Below are 18826 nucleotides of genomic sequence, written 5' to 3'. Positions count from 1 at the left end.
ATAGTGAAAAAGTTTTACTCAAATCTTTGCTTCTGGAGGTCCCTGGCACAAACTATTTTTGAGGGGGTCCCAATTGACATGAACAAGTTGGTTTGAACACCATATTGCCCTACAGGTTCACGGTGAAATAGAATTACCATTCTTCATACAATTTTGTTAAAATAACAAAAATGTTCATGAGGACCAGTCAGTGTTGGGGTGCGTGCGTGCGCGTGCGTGCGTTGGTAGGTAGGAAAGGTGGTGCGTGTATGCGTGCTCCATATGCCATTGTCAGCTGATCTAAAGGCTTTGTTTTGTTTTCAACCTGTTTGACACTTTTTTTTCACCACGTGCTGCTGTTCAGTTGATGATGCACTTTTCCATTCGATTATTTGTCATGATATAAATAATGTATTAAAGCTAAAGCACTTTATAAACCATGTAAATAAGCTGTATACAAATAGATTTTTTTAAATCATTTATGATAAGGATAGATGTAGGCCAGTGGTTCTCAACCAGTGGTCCGGGGACCACCAGTGGTCCTTGGGGGGATAGGCCAGGTCCCCGATGGTTTACCAGGCTAGGGTCCCCATGCAGTGAAATTAGTTAACATATTGTCACAATCGCTTTAACCACTTAGCTTTGGCTATTCAAAAATAGCAGATATACAAGCTCATAGCGCGGCACCGAGTGCCCATGAGCTTAATTGTAGATCTGCTATTTTTGAAAAATCTTGAAAATGTGTGCATATCTTTGAATATATATACTTTTAAAGCGAATATTTTTTACTCAAATCTTTGCTTCTGAAGGTCCTTTTCAGATGGGGTCCGCAGCCAAATGTATATCAATCTAGGGGTCCGTGGCATGAAAAAGGTTGAAAACCACTGATGGAGGATATAAGGATGGAGAGGACAGGGGCAATTTGTCAGTCAGCCTATAAAAGCCTGCACATTTTCTATTCAACGTATAAATTGAGCCTAATGGTCGAGACTTCCCCTTATCGTGTTGCACGATAACAAAACGTGACGCTAAACTGGTTTAAAGATTGGTTTTAAACAGCACCGATTGTCCATTGTTCCAACACTTATCTGGAAGACAGAGCTACTAACCCCAGGGACAATGTAATCTCTTTTCCCGTGACCCTTTAGTTAGGTGATAATGAGACCAACATATAGTAGGCCTACATGTGGGCCTGCCCTGCAATGCAAACTGATTGTATCAAACAATCTTGTATTGATCTTTTGTTTACAATTCATTCTGTTATTATGTTATGTCTTCACCTGCATGGGCCCTCAGTCTGAAATAAAGAAAACGCTACAAATTAAATTACACAATACAAACCGTTTGTTGATGTTTGTTCGTGTCAAGGACCCCCAAATTGATATGTATTTGGCCGCGGACCGCCATCTCAAAACTATTTTGTGCCAGGGACCCCCAGAAGCCAAGATTTTAGTTAAAAGTGTTCGCTTTAAAAATATATATATATATATTCAAAGATTTGTGCACATTTTCAAGATTTTTCAAAAATGGCAGATCTACAAGCTCATAGCTACGAACCAATGTTTTACTACATTTGACCATGTTTTCACAGCACTTTCGTTCACTTTATAATTCGTTTGGCATGCATGCGTTGGCTGAAAATAACGAAAACAAAAACGTGTCAGATATTAGAAAATACATCGAAATAATATTTTATTTTATATAAAGATTGCATCTGTTACACACAAACTTGTTGATATAGGCCTACAACATGAAAGACATTTGGACTTTTGGACACATTTCGCAATTGTCTTTTTTTTTCTTCCCCCACGTGAATCCTTCGTTTAATTGGAAAAGATGCGACAGGCCTGAATTAAGCCTATAGTTTATTTCATCCCAAAAAACGCCACCGATTTCCGAAAAAAATGTGACGGAACATCATTTAGTATAAAAATCCACAACTGTACAAATGCTGTTTTTTTATATTGTAGATCGTGAATAATTCCCTGTCCTTTATTCCGTTCCATCATGCCATGTGGAATTAGCCTATATTATAATCTCACGAGGAGTTCATTATTGGCCTAGAATACACTCCTTGGTAGTAGGCCGAAACGTCCGTGGAGGACGCCATGCTATCGAATCCCGACTTGTGGTGTGCCATCGACCCACCCACGGACAGATGATGGGGTCCTCCGGGGGGCACCGTGGACCCCCCACCACCACCACCATACCCGTACCCCATCATCACCTGCTCGTACGTTTTCAGGTCCATTTTACCGTGGTGGCTCTGCTGCTCCAGTGACATGAGGTTGTTGATGGAGAAGGGGTGATTGAACGGGTAGTGAGGGTTCTGGTGGGGGTGGAAGTGGTCCGTAGGAGGAGGACCGCCGGGGACGACTCCCAGCGGGTGGTGATAGTGACCGTGGCGGGAGTGGAGGTGATGTTGGACGGGAGACGAGGAGGACGAAGGTTCGGTAGCACCACCACCAGCTCGCTTGGTGTTCTTCGCCGTAGAAGACGGCGCGACGGTGGAATGCGGAGATCCGGCGGTGCCGTTGCTGCTGTCCTCGCCGGTTATGGAGACGCCCTCGCCGGGCAAACCTCCGCCGGTCGTACCCGGTGCGACCGGCGGAGGTTTGCCCGACGAGGAGGTCGTCTCCTCCCCGGCTTCGTCCTCCACTTTCTTCTCGCACTTGAAGCGCTTCTGCCGCCGCAGGTAGCAGCCGTTCTCGAACATGTTGCCCGAGTCCGGGTGCAGCGTCCAGTACGAGCCTTTGCCCGGCTTGTCCGGCGAGCGCGACACCTTGATGAAGCAGTCGTTGAAGGACAGCGAGTGACGGATGGAGTTCTGCCAGCGCTGCTGGTTCTGCCGATAGAACGGGAACAGGTCCTGGATCCACTGGTAGATCTCGTTGAGGGTGAGCATCTTGGAGGGCACCTGCTCGATGGCCATGGTGATGAGGGAGATGTAAGAGTAGGGCGGCTTGGCGTGCGTGTAGCTCCGGCGGTACGTCGTCTTGTTGCTGGGCTCCCTGGACCGGAGAGGAGGAGTAGGACTGTCATGTCAGTTGACGATCATTTTGTCACTCAAATAATTGCGATTGACGATTTCGTTGTGTGTTTGGTGTTGAACATTGGAACATAATGAAGCCTTATATGGCAATAAAAAAAATGCACAGGGCAGATATGAAAAATAACTGAAATATTCAAATAAATTATTGACATATTTAATTATTTTACATAATGTAGACAAATGTAAATGTATAATAATAAAAAAGCAGAAATAGCTGATCTATAAGTGACGTGTTGTAAGCCTGTAGATCTGCTATTTCTGCTTTTTTTTTTATATTTGAAAATGTGTGAACATTTTTCAACATGGAACCGATTATGACGATTATGCAAAAAAAAATGCGATTATCTCAAATAATTGCGATTATTAGACGATTATGTAATAATTGTGACAGCCTGCCATAGGCCTATACCTGAGAGGCGACTGATGGCCGTGGTGGTACACCGGGCTCATCACGGCCATGCTGGGGTACGACGAGGAGGGGGCCTGCGAGTTGCCCATGATGGGGCTCAGGCTCGGGGGGTTGTTGAGGCTCATGCAGCCGGCCATGCCCACTCCCATGCCGGCGTGGTGGTGTGCATGGTGGTGGTGGTGCATCGCCCCCCCGGGGGTTGGCGAAAGGCTCAGCCCGGCGGACACATGGTTGACCACGGCCGGGTTCACGTAGGAGGGCATGTTCATGGAGCCAGACACGGGCATGTAGGAGGACATGGAGGTCATGTTCCCCACGGTGGAGTAGCACTGAAGAGACAGACAGAGACAGAGATCAGACTATACATCGTGGCGGCCGGTCACAGGCAGAAATCTCGTATCTCCATATTCATTTTTTACTTCAGTGGTTCTCAAACTTTTTCATGTCAAGGACCCCCAAAATGATATGTATTTGGTCGCGGACCCCATCTCAAAATATTTTGTTCCAGGGACCCCAGCAGAAGCAAAGATTTGAGTTACAAATGTTGGCTTTAAGAATATATATTCAAAGATTTGCGCAAAAAAATAGCAGATCTACAAGCTCATAGCGTGGCACCTCTGCTATTTTTTTTATATAGTCCAATGGCCCTGGGGGTCCCCAGACCCCATGAGAACCAATGCCCTACTTCATGATACAGGAGTCTATCTATAGTGTCGCAATGCAATGCTGTGTGAGCTTGTAGATCGGCCATTTTCCAGTATTTTATATAATTGTTTTTAAATAATAAAAAAAGGAACGGTTTTAGACATACAAGGATTCCACACGACAGCAACTATATCAGAGACAGCATGTAGGCCAATAGCTTATATTTTATAATCAACAATTATTATGTATATATTTTTACCACTTTCAAACCACCTGCCATCTATATGTTTTGGCATATCATAGCCTAATTATAGACGCATTTAAATGATATGTATATTTTTGATATGTCATAAATTATAACAAATTTGATCACAACTATCGAAAATAGCAGATCTATCCATAAAGCTCATACAATGCATCACATTGCAAGGCGTTGTTGTGAGCTTGATGCGACACGGTACGCACAACGAAGTAAAACTGGGCTTGTGGTTTATTTGAACAACCTTGAACAAAAAGATTTGACTTGTCAAATGCTCAGTGCGTGTACGTGCGTGCGGCAACTCACTATATGTAGGCTACTAGGCCTAAAAACAAAAGATAAGGCAATACGTATTATAAGTATAAGTTAGCCTAAAGTCTAAAGAACATTTAACTTTAGCCAATGTGCAAAACAGAGCATCGATATGACATTTGTGTAGAGAATGACAGTAGAATTGCGCACCTATATACCTGGGATAGTGAAAAGTGTATAACATGGTGATTTAGGTTAGGATATTATAGGCCTCACATTGTCACAATACTATAGTATATTTAATAATGCATGAATAGTAGCCTATATAATTGTAGGCCTATATTAGATATCAAAAAAGGAATGCAACTTGGTTTAGTATTTATTGCCAAGATCATATAGCCCATATGCTTCTCGTATTTCGTCTCATTACAGAACATAAAATCTAGGCTTAATAATTCTTCCAGGGGACAAATCGAGATATTTATCCAAAACAAAAATATAATATCATACAATACACAACTAGAACAGAATAAACAAAACCAATGTTTGTTCTTCTTGCATGTCTGTCACTATCAATATTTGATCTCCCTGTTGATCTCCAAGTTAAAATTATCTCCAGGCTAATATCGAGATGGAATACACAACAGCATGGGATGATAATAATACATATATACAGTATAAACCCTGTCTCCTATATTAAACCCACCTCGGCCTCGGCGTAGTAGCCGCTGCCCCAGTCCGCATGCGTCTCAGAGTGTCCTCCTTCCATTTTAACGGAACTCAACATCGTGGAATAATAATTATAAGCTCCACAAAAAAAGTTGCGTGACTCCTTTAAAGGTTCCTCCTGAACGGGGGTCCTGAACGGGGATCCTGGATGGATGGTAAACCGTCCTCCTCCTCCTCCTCCTCCTCCTCAGGGTGCAGTCAGTGGGGTTATATATGTGGCGGGGTGCTGCTGACCTGGCCGGTAGAGGTGGTGGGTGCTGTGCTGCCTGCTGGCTGAGGCTTCACATTCTGTCTGTCGTGTGTTTTCGGTTGTAGCTGAAAGAGGGAGAGAGGAGGGGAGGTGCACTTTAATACCCACTATAAGGAAGGCAGTGGTTCTCAACCTGTGGGTCGGGATCCCCATGGGGGGTCCCTGCATGATTTTTGGGGGGGTCCCTGCAGGTGACATTAAAGTGTCAATTTGAGGACTTTTAATACCAATAAAAATCAAGATGCATCAAAAGTATAATGAACAGATTATACCATCAAATAATATAAGACATATTATAGGCAACAACAAAAAAAAGCTGATAGCTATTCGTAAATTTATATGGAGCTGATCTACAAGCACACAACGCCTCGCGTTGGTGTTGTGTGCTTGTAGTTGTAGATCTGCTATTTTCACAATATTTATCTATGGAACCGAGTCAAACTAAATGTAGGCCTAATGCCTCAACTCAAATATGAAAAGGTTGAAAACCACTGCACTAAGACACTGTTTCCCAAACAGTGGGTCGGGACCCATGTTTGAGTCGCGGACCGATTTTTTTGGGGGTCGCGTGTAAATATCCCCCTTTTTCGTTTCCTAATGTTTTACACGAAGAAAAAAAAAACAAGAATCCATAATTTTTTTTTAATTCAACTGTTGAATGGATTTGTTTTGCTGTTGAATTTCAACAGCAAAAAAAGAAGAAGACATATATCATTTTTCAAAGGAATTTCATAAAAAAATAAATCAAAGAGATTCCATCAAAGTAGTGAAAATATAGCCAATCAAGCTCACAACGTGTATAGCATCATGACATGTTGTGAGCTTGTAGATCTGCTATTTTCACTATAGTTTGGGTCCTGCTAGAGATGTCAAATTTCTCTTTTGGGTCTGGGAGACGCTGATGCTACACTTTGAAATCCGTAGTGTTAATCATGTAACCCCCCGTGAGTGTACAAATGAGACCACATATGGACCCAACAGAGGTCTCCCCCCCCCCCCCCCCCTCTCTTTTCTTCTCTCTCTCTCTCTCTCTCTCTCTCTCTCTCTCTCTCTCTCTCTCTCTCTCTCTCTCTCTCTCTGCGCGTGTCCACTTTGAATATCCTATAATCGCACCTTGTTGTTGGGTTACCCCCCCCCCCCACCCGTTAACACCTTGTGAGTGATTGATTTTTAGGTCATCGATCAAATAGAGAGGGCTTTTTTTCCCCTTGTCGAATCAAGTGTTTGTTGAAAAGGGACAGGGGGGGGGGGGGGGGGGGCCGAATGTGCACACAGCATTTTAATGATTTATTTTAGCACCTCAGCATTTAACTCTTTAGTGATAATTTAGCATATGACCTATAAAGAAATGAGCAGTTGTGGGAAAAGTACTTTTTTTTTTACTTAAAGTAGTGGTTTTCAACCAGTGGTCCGGGGACCACCAGTGGTCCTTGAGGGGGTTCCAGGTGGTCCCCAGCTAAATGATGGAGAGTTGGTAACCAAATGGACCTTATAGATCTTACGGGTCCATTTGGTTTCATTTTACACTCTCAAGAGTTAAACTATTGTTGAAAACATCTGCATTAATTATATAATTGTTATTTTGATCAACGTTTGCCTGTTATCTCTCCTATGACACCAACCAATACAGCATGGAATTGTGGACAAAATCTCATCCAAAGATAACAAAATATTCTAAGTTTTGGGTCTGAGAGTCTAAATCTCATCAATCTCATGGTGGTCCGTGGCTCAAATGCAGAATAAATGATGGACCCTGATATGAAAAGGGTTGAAAACCACTGCTTGAAGGGATATTTGACTTTACCCCCAAAATTGGGTCATTTTATCGTCTACTCAGGCGTTTGTGAGAACACCCCAGACAGTTTTTAAGTTACTTGATTCAGTATTTAGATATTTGATATTCATTTTTGTCAGACACACCCCCTTCCTATACAAACCCATTATAATCAAAAACACCATGCCATGCCGATAGGGTGGATATAAAGTGGTTATATAGCTAGTTCATTATATTAACTAATTTTGCTGCATGGGACCTCCTGGAAACCCCCTCCTCCAGGACCCCTTGGGGGTCCCCGGACCCTGCATTGAGAACCACATGCTGTGATGGAGGAACCATGAACCTTTCAACCAGGCCTGTTTGTACAAGAGGAGGGTCCACGAGGTCCAACATTGATTGGATGGTGCAGTATGACATGCCAGTGAGGGGCCAGATAAGACAATAACTGGATTATTTAGAACAGTGGTTCTCAAACTTTTTCATGTCAAGGAAGGACCCCCAAAATTATATGTATTTGGCTGTGGCACTCGGCTCATAAAATAATCATATTTCAACTCGGGACACCCCCCGGGACCCCCCCCCACCCCCCCCACCACCACCCTGACAAGCACTTGGAATTGTCTCAATTGGTGGTTGAGAACCACCGGACTATAGAGTCTATATATGCACCTGGGGCCAGTTGCACCACCTCACACTAAGTTCAAACTTAGCCTAGTTATAACTTAAATGGCTTTTAAAAAAGCCATGTGTGCAAATCTTTAAGTATATATATATTTTTTTTAAATATATATTCAAAGCTTTGCACTCATTTTCACGATTTAAAAAAAAATAGCAGATCTACAAGCTCATGGCGCGGCACTTGGTGCTGCGCCATGAGCTTGTATATCTGCTATTTTTGAATAGCCAAAGAAATCTAAAATGACAGAGATACTTTCCCGGATTGAATGTGTTTAAGCTATAACTAGGCTAAGTTTGAACTTAGCTGAGGTGGTGCAACTGGCTGGGGATTAATGAGGATCAATCTTGAACCGTTACCTAAAACACGTTTACATCTTCGTCAACAAATGCATTAAAGTAAATACAAATGCATTGACCACTTGAGCCTGACCTATGTCAAGAATGTAACGAGAATATCCGATTTTGCATGGCAGGTTGTGGTTAAAGGAAAATACCACTCATTTTCAACATTGAACTATGTCTCTAATACACCTTAGAGCTATTGTGTGGAAATAAGAAAAAAGCTTAGAACTGGATAATTGATTGAGGTCATATGATCAGTGACATACTCAGGGTGCACTTTTGGATCGGAACCCCTTGAAAACACACACACACACACACACACACACACACACACACACACACACACACACACACACACACACACACACACACACACACACACACACACACACACACACACACACACACACACACACACACACACACACACACACACACATCATGTTTGAATACTATGTTCAGCCTAGTAGCCTTAGCCTACTTGTTTCTTGTTTTAGGTGAGAACCTTGAATACCTTGAATTTTAATAATTGTTACCTTATATACTGTCTTTATTGTGCGAATACACACACACACACGCACACACACACACACACACACACACACACACACACACACACACACACACACACACACACACACACACACACACACACACACACACACACACACACACACACACACACACACACACACACACACACACACACACACACACACGCACACAAAGCTTGGTCACCCCAGCTGTGTGTGTCTAAGGTGAGCAAATACTGTCACGTATTAGTTAGACTTGTAAGGTCCTTGAAGTGAATGGATCTTTATTGTCGGGGGGTCAGGGAGTGTAGGTGGTCCTAGTAACACGTACCATGGACTGGGTATTTAAGGGGGGGCAGGTGGCACTGACACTTTAACCACTTAAACCCACTAGACGTAAGGTAGGGTAAGTGAATTGTCTTTGGCTAAAATAGGTGTTAAATAGCTCTATATTCTGATAGCACTCATTGTGTGTTTGTGTTCAGTAACAGGAGTCGCCATGTCTCTCCAGCTCTTTAATAAACAGACAATGCATTTTCAGGGTCAGGAATCAGATAGCAATTCTATCCAATCAGGATAGAGCATTGGTTCTCAAAGTGGGGTCCGGGGACCCCCAGGGGTCCTTGAGGGAGTTCCAGGGGGTCCCCAGCTAAATGATAGATTAGGCACCAAACGGACCCTACGGGTCTGTAACTCTGAGAGTGTACAAATGGAACCAAATGGACCCTAACGGGTCCATTTGGTTCCATTTGTACACTCTCAGAGTTAAATTGACGTAGATTTTACAATATAAATTGCGGTCCAAGTGATAGAAATGCCATTAAATCTGGGTCTGTAGCCCTAATGCATGTCAAACTGGGGGTCCTTGAAATTAAAATGGCTGATAATCATTGCTAGAGCCGTAAAAAATATTCTCTTATGGGGGTCCCTGGCATATCTTTTGAAATGGGGGTCCGTGGGCTAATAAGTCTCAATTTGGGGGTCCTTGACATGAAAAAGTTTGAGAACCACTGGGATAGAGAACTCAGTCAGGATACAGATTGAACAAGTGAAATGACTGTAGAAGTGATGATGACACAAAGACATCAGCAGACAACATTGGAACTAGAACGTTATAAAAACTGAAGCTGATAAATGGGAACTCTCTCCTGATTGGTTGACATGTTGCCACCTATACCTGAACATGTATTTTCTGTTTATTAAATATCTGGATTGATTGATTGATTGAATACTTTATTAGCAGTTTGCAAAAAAAAAAGCACAGGAAAGTATACAGTTCAATAAAATACAAGTTCTACTAAGAGGCTTTTAAACCTAAGAAAGCCTATGGAGAGACAAGGAGAACCCTGTGACTGAACTGAACAAAAACTTTATAACAATGATTACAATCAGAATATAGTGCTTTAACCTTTTAACAGAAAACTTTTAGTGTTAACCTAAACCTATTACCCTACCTTTAAGTTAAGTATAACTGGACGTGAGTTGTCTCTGTTCTTGGACCGTTTTTTTTCCATCTACATACACCAAACCTCTTCACCAAAAATAGCCGATCTTATCTACACGTTGTGAGCTTGTAGAACGGCTATTTTTGGCTAATTCCCCAGAATGGATGCTGGGGATCAAGTGGTTATCAACCGTGGTCAACCAATGCATTGTGAGCTTAGATCAGCCATTTTCAAATGGCTGAAAGTTATATAGGGTTGAAGTGGTTAATGTATGTTTTGTGATAATAATCTAAATCTGCAAAGTATAACTAGTAACTAAAGCTGTCAAATAATTGTAGTGGAGTAAAAGTAAATTTTTTGCCTCTGAGATGTAGTGGAGTAGAAGTAAAAGTATTGAAAATGGGAAATACTCCAGTAAACAAGTAAAAATTCCTCAAAAGTGTACTGAAGTACAGTACTTGAGTAAATGTACTTAGTTTACTGTGTTGAATTTCTCTCATCTGTGTAAGCACATACTAATGATACCCTTGATACCATGACCATCAACTACTTTATCAGATAGAACAGTGGTTCTCAAACCTTTTCATTTCAACCCCCAAATTGACCCCCAAATTGACACGTATTAGCCTTATTAGACCCCCATCTGAAAAGTGCCTTCTCTTATGGGGGGTCCCATAAGAGAAGATGTGTGCGGCTCTATAGTGATTCTCAACCATTTTGATATCAAGGACCCCCAGTTTACGGCTACGGATCCCCATTTAATGGCATTTCTATCTCTGGGACCCGAATTTATATTGTAAAATCAATGTTAATTTAACTCTGACAGTGTACAAATGGAACGGGTCCATTTGGTTCCATTTGTACACTCTCTGAGTTACAGACCCATAAGGGTCCATTTGGTCCATAGCCCACCATTGGTGGGCTATGGGTTACAAAAATCATGGGATAAAAATTTTAGAAAAAAAATAAATATATAAATATAAAGAAACAATATATAAAAAGATGCATGTTTCTGGGATGCTCTGAGAAATATAAATTCATGGTAGCAAATAGGAAAACGGCAATCTGGATCAAGAACTTTCCAGAGCAGTGGTTTTCAACCCTTTTCATATCAAGGTCCATTATTTATATAAAAATACAACTTTTTTTTTTCGCTATTATGAGCTCAACCCCACGGTATGCATCACATAACCATATGGGAAGCGGTTATTGTCCAACCCTAGCTCTGGTCCATAGCGTTAGAAGGAGTTCTTCCGCTATGGACCAGAGGTAGTCCAACCCTAGGCGTTGGCACGAGCTTGTCGCCCTGCATTTTGTTCCAGTACTGCAGCACCTCACTGGGATTAAACTTGTGGACTGTGACCATGTTGTTGTACTTGAATCTGGAGTAGGGCAATCGGTTGAACAGCCCGTTGGGCGAAGGTGTGGGCTTGATCCCTAGCTTGGCCAGGCAGACTCCCACGTACACATCCTCAAAACGCAGGAGGGGAATGCTCAGAGAAGCTCGGTACATTTTCGTCGCCATGTCTCCGGAGAACACATAACCCGGCCCGTCGCAGTAGGTAGGGTACATGTTGCTTGGGTACTCTTCTGGGGGCATGTAATACTTGTTGTTCCTTTTGTCTCGGGATGGCCTAGTGCCCCTCCAGATGAAGCCCGTAATGTAGTTTGTCTTGGGCTTCAGTTCAGGTCTCAGCAGCTTGTGGATGAGGTAATCGGTGTTGACAAGCACGTCACTGTCAACTTTCATAACATAGCTGGCCCGTGGGCAATGCGTGGCCACCCAATTCATCCCCATCAGTACCTTGATAGTCAGGTTGTGGTACGTATCCAAAAAATCCTGCTGAAGGATATCGTGGTGCCTCTGGCTCTCAGACTCCAGGGTCTTCTGCTGTAGGCGTCCCAGCTCGCCTTCCTTCACCCCCAACAGGAACAGCCGGATGACCCCAAGGCCTGGAGCGAGGCCCTCATTGCCCCACGTCTGCCGTATGACATTCCGTTCCTCTACTTGATGAGCCTCGGTGAGTATCAGAAACACTAGGAATGGTGGTGCCTCTCCCTCTGGACATTTGTTTGACTCGTTAATGATGTCGGGGAACGGCCGGGGAGTTGGCTGACCATGGTCAGCTGGATGGTCACCTGGGTGGTGAGCTGGACGATGGTCAGCTGGATGGTCCCCTGGGTGGTCACCCTCTTCATTTGGCTTGTCATTACCTCTCTGCCAGCCCTCATGGACCCGAAAGACCAGAACAGACAGAAAGACTAAGAACAAGAGGAGACACAGAAGTGCAGCGATGTGCTTACAGTAGTGGCGCCCCTTCCACTGCATGGCGTCTGTACTTGCACTGCAGTCACGCTGGTGAGAGATTATCTGCCCGTGAACCTCAAAGAGATGTGGCTTCACGTCTAGCAGCCTAAGCTGAGGTATGGATCTGAATAAGTCTTGTATGGTAAGGGGAAAACGCTATAAAAATCCTCAAAGTGTAAAGTCCGATTTTGGCTTCTCTCTGGCTTCTCTGAGACCGAGACGGCGGGTCTTTATATACAGTCTGCCGAGGGTGTCATGTTATCCCCGATGATGTCATGATGAGTCAGCCAATCCATATCAAGCTCACAGGACAGAGGACAAGTGTCGTGTCCTGCTCTGCTACTGCAAGTTTGGGCCCAAGACATGAACGAGTGAAAAGGGCTTCGACCAATGGGCTCGATCGACTCCGAGGCTTTTGCTGGTTCATATGTTGATTCGTCAGTGTGTGTCTTTGAGTTATGTTTGCATTAGCTTGGGGTCAAGTGTGGCATTGTTAGTCTAGTGTTGTGCTTGCTTATGACGTTGTCGTGTATGATTTTGAGTTTTGAGTTCCGGCCTTTGGGTCCCGCATAACACCTCGTTCTGTGACACTACCCTGCCTCGAGAAAGGCAGGTGTGTGTACGTACGTCTGCTTGATAACAGACATGTGTTAGTATGCTGTAAAAATATTTTCTCAAGAGTTGAGAGACTCTCGGATTCAAAAGATTCACATTGAGGATTTGTGCGTGTATGTGAAACCCTGTACATTGCCAGTATGTCTAAACCGTAACTGTTATCTAGAAGGACTATGTTTCCATGTCTACTTGGAAGCAATCTGGGTTCCCAGATTTTTTCCCCTTTTCCTTTGAGTGCTGAATATGTCTTGAGAGATTAACTTGGAAGTGATTGAGAGCCTCCCACACATCCTGGCAAAAATCTCAGTGTTATTGTGTTATAGTCTAATGTGCTTTCTCAACTGCCCAAATAGTTTAAACTATAAAACATATATAGATCGAATTCTTCATTGAGACTTTCACGTTTCGTTGTACTCATTTCTCTTTTGCAGACAAATGTTGTTTTTAACAAGCCCAAATATAAGTAGTATTAACAAGTTGAACAGTGATTTGCAGACTTGCCACACCTATTTGCAATGTGCCAATGCACTATAAACACACAAAAAAAATATTAACAGGCTATATAAGCCTTTTGAATAGCAGAACTTATTTTATATACCATATAAGTATAGAATTATTTTGGTATGTGAGCCGGCATCTTCTTGATCTTCATACCCAGGTGGTGGGCCCTTGAGTTACACAAGGCTGAGAACCCCTGATTTAGGGCATGCCCACGTAGCAGGCACACTAAATGATGGGGGTCCCCAGCAAAGATGATGTAGCATCACAATCATTTTAACCACTTTATCCATTTATACGTTGGATATAAAAACAATTGCAGATGTACAAGCTCACAGCGCGTCACTTCGTGTTGCGCTGTGAGCTTGTACATCTGATATGAAGTATTTTGAAAATGTTTGGAAGATTTTGAATAATTTTTAACTTTTTTAGACAATAAATCTCTTATGGAGGTCGCCTGGCACTATACCTTTTCAGATGGGGGTCCGCGGCCAAATACATGCCTATATCTATCTATATCTATATCTATATCTATCTGACTGTCTGTATATGTATATATATATATATATATATATATATATATATATATATATATATATATATATATATATATATATATATATATAACCCAGCAACCCTATGTAAATTACAGTTACACCACTGCTGAAAAACGTTCCAGCCAAACAGTAACGTAATTAATAATTGGGCCGTGCGACCCGGACATTTCCGTAATAATCCTAAAAAAAAAAAAATTAAAAATAAATAAATAATAATAATAATATATATATTTATTTTGTTTGGGTGGCCCACCGGCCGTTTGGCGGCCCGTAAATGGCGCGGCCGTTCTGGAATTTTCCCGAATTTCCCTGTGGCCAGCACCAAATAGCTCCCTTTGTCCATATTTTTTTACAGTCTATGGTGTGACCCTGCCGAGCATCCGTACTGCGGAAGTACTACTGTTCACTGTAAAACACACCAATGATGCAGGCGCATAGTTGCAGGCGCTGTTAGGTTCCAAACAACAGAACGTTTCTCTTTAAAAATATATTTGTTCGTTGTTTTGTTGTGTTTGTTGTGAACTGAACGGAAGGTAGGCTTGTGTGTTTGTTTTTACACTTTAAACGTTTAAAGGACACGTTGTTTACGTGTGTTTGTTCTTGTAAGCTCACATAGTGACCTTGTATTATAGAAGCATTCTGACATTATCTTTAGTGGTTTTAATTTGCAATCTGCAATCATTATAATAATAATAATTATGATTATATGATAATAACAATAATGATAATAATACGAACTGTATACAAGGTAAAAAGTCATTTATTTTTCATGAACTCAAACTTTATTTTACTCCTGATAGAAAATGCTAATTGAGGACAAGTCTCTCTGACTCTAAAACATGTAAACCAGGGGTCTTCAACAGGGGGTCCCCTAGGGGGTCCTCAGAGTTACTACAGGGGGTCCGCCAAATCTTTGTGATATTTTTTTTACCTTAACCACTTGAACCCAACATCCCTTTTCTGAGGAGAACTTTAGCAAATAAAAATAGAAAATAATAGGTATAGAGGGGGAAAAAGAGCAGACCAAGTAAACAAAAAAGGTTTAATCTGAAACACTATTTTATACAATATAGAGTAGGGGGTCCCTGCTTCATCTCTCTCTCAGCTAGGGGGTCCTTGGCCTGAAAACGTTGAAGACCCCTGTAAACATTGACTATTGACAATTTGGGGGGAATTGAGCCACACTTCTCTGCCGGGTCATTTCGGACCCTAACACCACAAGTGTCACTTTTTTCAGAACATCAGAATTAATTAAAATGATGATAAATCATTTTGTTGCGTTAAAATGGCTATTTCTGAGGATATCATGAAGCCTTCCAATAAAGAAATGTAAAGGGTACTTTTTACCTATTTAAACTTGAAAACGGGTAAAAAATGACCCTAACACAATGGAAGGGTTAAGTTTATCATCATCTGGGACCCCCCCCCCCCTCCAAACAATAATTTGGGGACCCCCTGGGGGTCCCAACACCCAGTTTGGGAACCACTGGTTTAGACTGCTTTCCATGATGCCCCTCGTTTTTTTTTTTTTTTACCTTCTTTCTTGTTTATTGGTGTTTTCTAATGTTGTTTTAATTCTCTTGTGTTAATGTTGTTTACTGTCTGTTACACATTTTACATGCTGTTTTATTATGATGTACACAGCTCTTTTATACCAGTGGTTCTCAAACTTTGATGTCAAGGACCCCCAAATTGATATGCATTTGGCCGCAGAACCCCATCTGAAAATATTTTGTGCCAGCTAGGGACCCCCCATACAATATTTGTGTTAAAATGTTTCAAATATATTCGAAATGTTAAACATTTTTACGAGATTAATTTTGAAAATAGCAGATCTAAAAGCTCACAAGCTTGTATAATGTATATCGGGCTCAAAGCGGTTAAACTGAATTTAATGCACAATTAACTCATTTAGCTGGGAACCCCCAGGTCACCCCTCCCAACGACCCCCGGACCCTACTTTGAGAACCAATGCTTTATACACACATTTGACATGTGTTTGTGTGCTCCAGACAGAGATGCCTCCCAAACCACTGGAGCCCTTGGCCAAGAAGCTGTTTAAAGGAGTGATCGTTGTGGAGCTGCTGGGGGTGTTTGGAGCGTACGGTCTGTTCCACATGATGAACACCAGTCAAGGTAGAAAAATAGGCTATGTATTGGAAAGAAACCCTAACCCTAAATAAGAATTAAATAACCTAACCCTAAAACCGAAATAAAGTAACCAAAACACGAAAAAAAAACTAACAAAATCCGCCCAAAAAAACGCAAAATGTTGAAAATACAAAATGTGTTTACATTTGACAGTTACAAATGTTTTTCACGATTTTTCAAAAATAGCAGATCCACAAGCTCATAGCGCGGCACTCGGTGCCACGCTATGAGCTTGTATATCTGCTATTTTTGAATAGCCAAAGTGTAAAATAAGGGGTATAGTCCACCGAAAGTCCATCCCCCCCATCTTCTGAGAGCCCGTGACGTCCCTGTTCACATGTATTACCAATGAAGGCTCTGTTCCATTTATTGTGGCACAGTGGTTCTCAAACGTTTTAATTTCATGGACCACCATAACTCAAGAGTGTACCAACAGAACCCAATGGACCCTTACGGGTTCCATTTGTACACTCTCAGAGTTACAGACCCATAAGGGGCCATTTGAAACCCTCAAGGACACTTTGAGATCCACTCCATGGAGACTTGAATACTTGGATATTTTTGAGCGGTGCAACCGCTCCTATAAGAGGTTTTAGGACCCATCCGTGGTGAAAGTTTTTCTTTCCGTCGGCGAAATGTGTCTTTCGCTGTGACGCCATGGTGTGGAAAACACTCCCATGGGCTAAGCTTTGCAGGACGTGCTGTGATTGGCTAGCGAGACACATGATGAAATTAACTTCAAACTTCGCAGACGCGCTGTGATTGGCTAGCGAGACGCATGATGAAATTGATAATAATATAAAAAATGTAAGCACGTCACTTCGCAGGACGTGCTGTGATTGGCTACCGAGATGCATGATGAAATGAATAACTCATAAATAGCACCGCTCACTTCACACTGGGTGTTCCTAAGCCAATAATTTGATGACCAGCGGACCGGTAGGCAGCGGTTCCGGTAGGAGACACACAGGAGAACCGCCGCCGATCATCCAATTATTGGCTTAGGAATGCGACAAAAACTAAAAAATATCCATGAATTCAAGTCTCCACTAATCGATCGGGGGAAAAAAAGTAATTTTGGGGGTGAACTATCCCTTTAAGGAACCGGAATCGTTATTTTTGATAGACCTCAATTGACAACATATACTGTACACTGAGAGCTCCCACTGTCTCCTCTGCCACAGATTTCAGAAGCACCATGAACAGAAGGTTCCCATCCATTCTAGAAGGTATGAAACATGCATGCGGTTCTCCCCCTATTGTCTTTGTGTTATGTAGAGGTGCAACAACTAATCAGTTTAATCGATTATGAAAGAGCAAAAAGCTTAAAGGGATAGTTCACCCCCAAAGGGACTTTTTTATTGGCTTAGGAATGCGACAAAGAAAAATAAATATCCTTCTAGTCTCCATGGGGTGACTAATCGATTGGATTTTTTTTATTTTTTTGGGGTGAACTACCCTTTAAAAGAAATTACCAGAAGAAAAGTTCAGAAATAGTGAAAATAAAATATTTACGTTTTGAGGGCAAATAATAGAACATTTCCTTTTTACTTAGAACCTGCACTCTGTACTTAACGTTCCTACAAGGGGATTCAAACCGTGGTCCCACTGCTTAACTGCTGACATTTGTACCACTGAGCCAATAGAGCACATCCGTTTTACTCTGGGGAGAAATTGGATGTTGACCTCCCGGCAGTACCACCTGTCAACCAGTAGAGGTCCCACCAGACTTGCAGGATCTTTTCTCAATAGAAGATCAGCGAGACCAAACACAATCACAGCAGTGGTGTTCGTTATATTGAATTAACATACTCTACCATACAGATTGATCAAAATAACATTTTATTCAGACAAAAGGGTGTAGCTTTAAGTACAGTTTTTAAGTATCCATTATTAATGACATCTGGAAAACGGAACATACACTTTTAATACACACTCGTATCAATGTACTGTTAGCTTAACTATTTTAACCCTATACAATTTGTTGTACAATGAATAGGGAAAATTGCAAATCTACAAGCTAACAACGCGTCGCCATGCGACGCGTTGTGAGCTTGTAGATCTGCAATTTTCAAAAGAAAAAATAGAAAAAGATGGCTATAAACATGCACAAAATAGGGATGCCAATTCTTTTTTTGTGTGATCACCCTCTTGTGTCACAGAAAATGTCCCCTAACAGTCGACCGTCTCTCCTCCAGTGTACTACAAGTCCAACGAGTGGGCAGGGGTCTTCGGAGTCCGGGAGAGAGACCGCGAGACGTGGGGGGCCGCCAAAACGGACTGAAGACAACCGTCGACGACGACAACAAAACACAACAAAAAAAAAAAACGTGTGAAAATCTCCCCG

At 42.1% G+C, this 18826-nt stretch overlaps 3 protein-coding genes across 4 annotated transcripts; 1 reads left to right on the top strand and 2 right to left on the bottom strand.

Moving 5' to 3' along the window:
• Positions 1 to 1639: 1639 nt before the first annotated feature.
• On the bottom strand, positions 1640 to 5627 carry LOC311063220 (forkhead box protein A2-like). Its single transcript, XM_084082506.1, has 3 exons — positions 5303 to 5627; positions 3441 to 3769; positions 1640 to 2990 (listed from the first exon to the last, which is right to left on the bottom strand). The coding sequence occupies exons 1-3, from the start codon at positions 5381 to 5383 to the stop codon at positions 2018 to 2020; spliced, it is 1383 nt and encodes a 460-aa protein (XP_083938632.1). The 5' UTR covers positions 5384 to 5627; the 3' UTR covers positions 1640 to 2017.
• Positions 5628 to 11569: 5942 nt separating this feature from the next.
• LOC311062982 (beta-1,3-galactosyltransferase 2-like) lies at positions 11570 to 12679 on the bottom strand (the record flags this gene model as incomplete). Its single annotated transcript, XM_084082202.1, has 1 exon — positions 11570 to 12679. One exon carries the CDS (start codon positions 12677 to 12679, stop codon positions 11570 to 11572), a length of 1110 nt encoding a protein of 369 aa, XP_083938328.1.
• Positions 12680 to 14729: 2050 nt separating this feature from the next.
• LOC311062563 (protein CEBPZOS-like) lies at positions 14730 to 18824 on the top strand. Of its 2 annotated transcripts, none has more exons than XM_084081696.1 (4): positions 14730 to 14861; positions 16341 to 16464; positions 17664 to 17708; positions 18678 to 18824. In XM_084081696.1, exons 2-4 carry the CDS (start codon positions 16347 to 16349, stop codon positions 18761 to 18763), a joined length of 249 nt encoding a protein of 82 aa, XP_083937822.1. In that variant the 5' UTR covers positions 14730 to 14861; positions 16341 to 16346; the 3' UTR covers positions 18764 to 18824. The 2 variants fall into 2 exon arrangements, with proteins under 2 accessions (XP_083937822.1, XP_083937823.1); XM_084081697.1 differs by having other exon boundaries at positions 14732 to 14861; positions 16345 to 16464.
• Positions 18825 to 18826: the final 2 nt, after the last annotated feature.

This window comes from Gymnoscopelus microlampas (genome assembly GCF_963454915.1).
Source record: "Gymnoscopelus microlampas genome assembly, chromosome: 16".
NCBI lineage: Eukaryota > Metazoa > Chordata > Actinopteri > Myctophiformes > Myctophidae > Gymnoscopelus > Gymnoscopelus microlampas.
The sequence above is the reverse complement of the archived record's forward strand: the minus strand, read 5'-3'. Positions and strand labels throughout refer to the sequence as shown.

Excerpts from the sequence above, each read along its gene's own strand:
- LOC311062563 (XM_084081696.1), top strand. The coding sequence starts at position 16,347 with ATGCCTCCCAAACCACTGGAGCCCTTGGCCAAGAAGCTGTTTAAAGGA. Across the intron at positions 16,465-17,663 it reads CATGATGAACACCAGTCAAG|ATTTCAGAAGCACCATGAAC; the intron begins GTAGAAAAATAG and ends CCTCTGCCACAG. Across the intron at positions 17,709-18,677 it reads GTTCCCATCCATTCTAGAAG|TGTACTACAAGTCCAACGAG; the intron begins GTATGAAACATG and ends TCTCTCCTCCAG.
- LOC311063220 (XM_084082506.1), bottom strand. The coding sequence starts at position 5,383 with ATGTTGAGTTCCGTTAAAATGGAAGGAGGACACTCTGAGACGCATGCG. Across the intron at positions 3,770-5,302 it reads GCTACTACGCCGAGGCCGAG|TGCTACTCCACCGTGGGGAA; the intron begins GTGGGTTTAATA and ends CTGTCTCTTCAG. Across the intron at positions 2,991-3,440 it reads GGCCATCAGTCGCCTCTCAG|GGAGCCCAGCAACAAGACGA; the intron begins GTATAGGCCTAT and ends TCTCCGGTCCAG.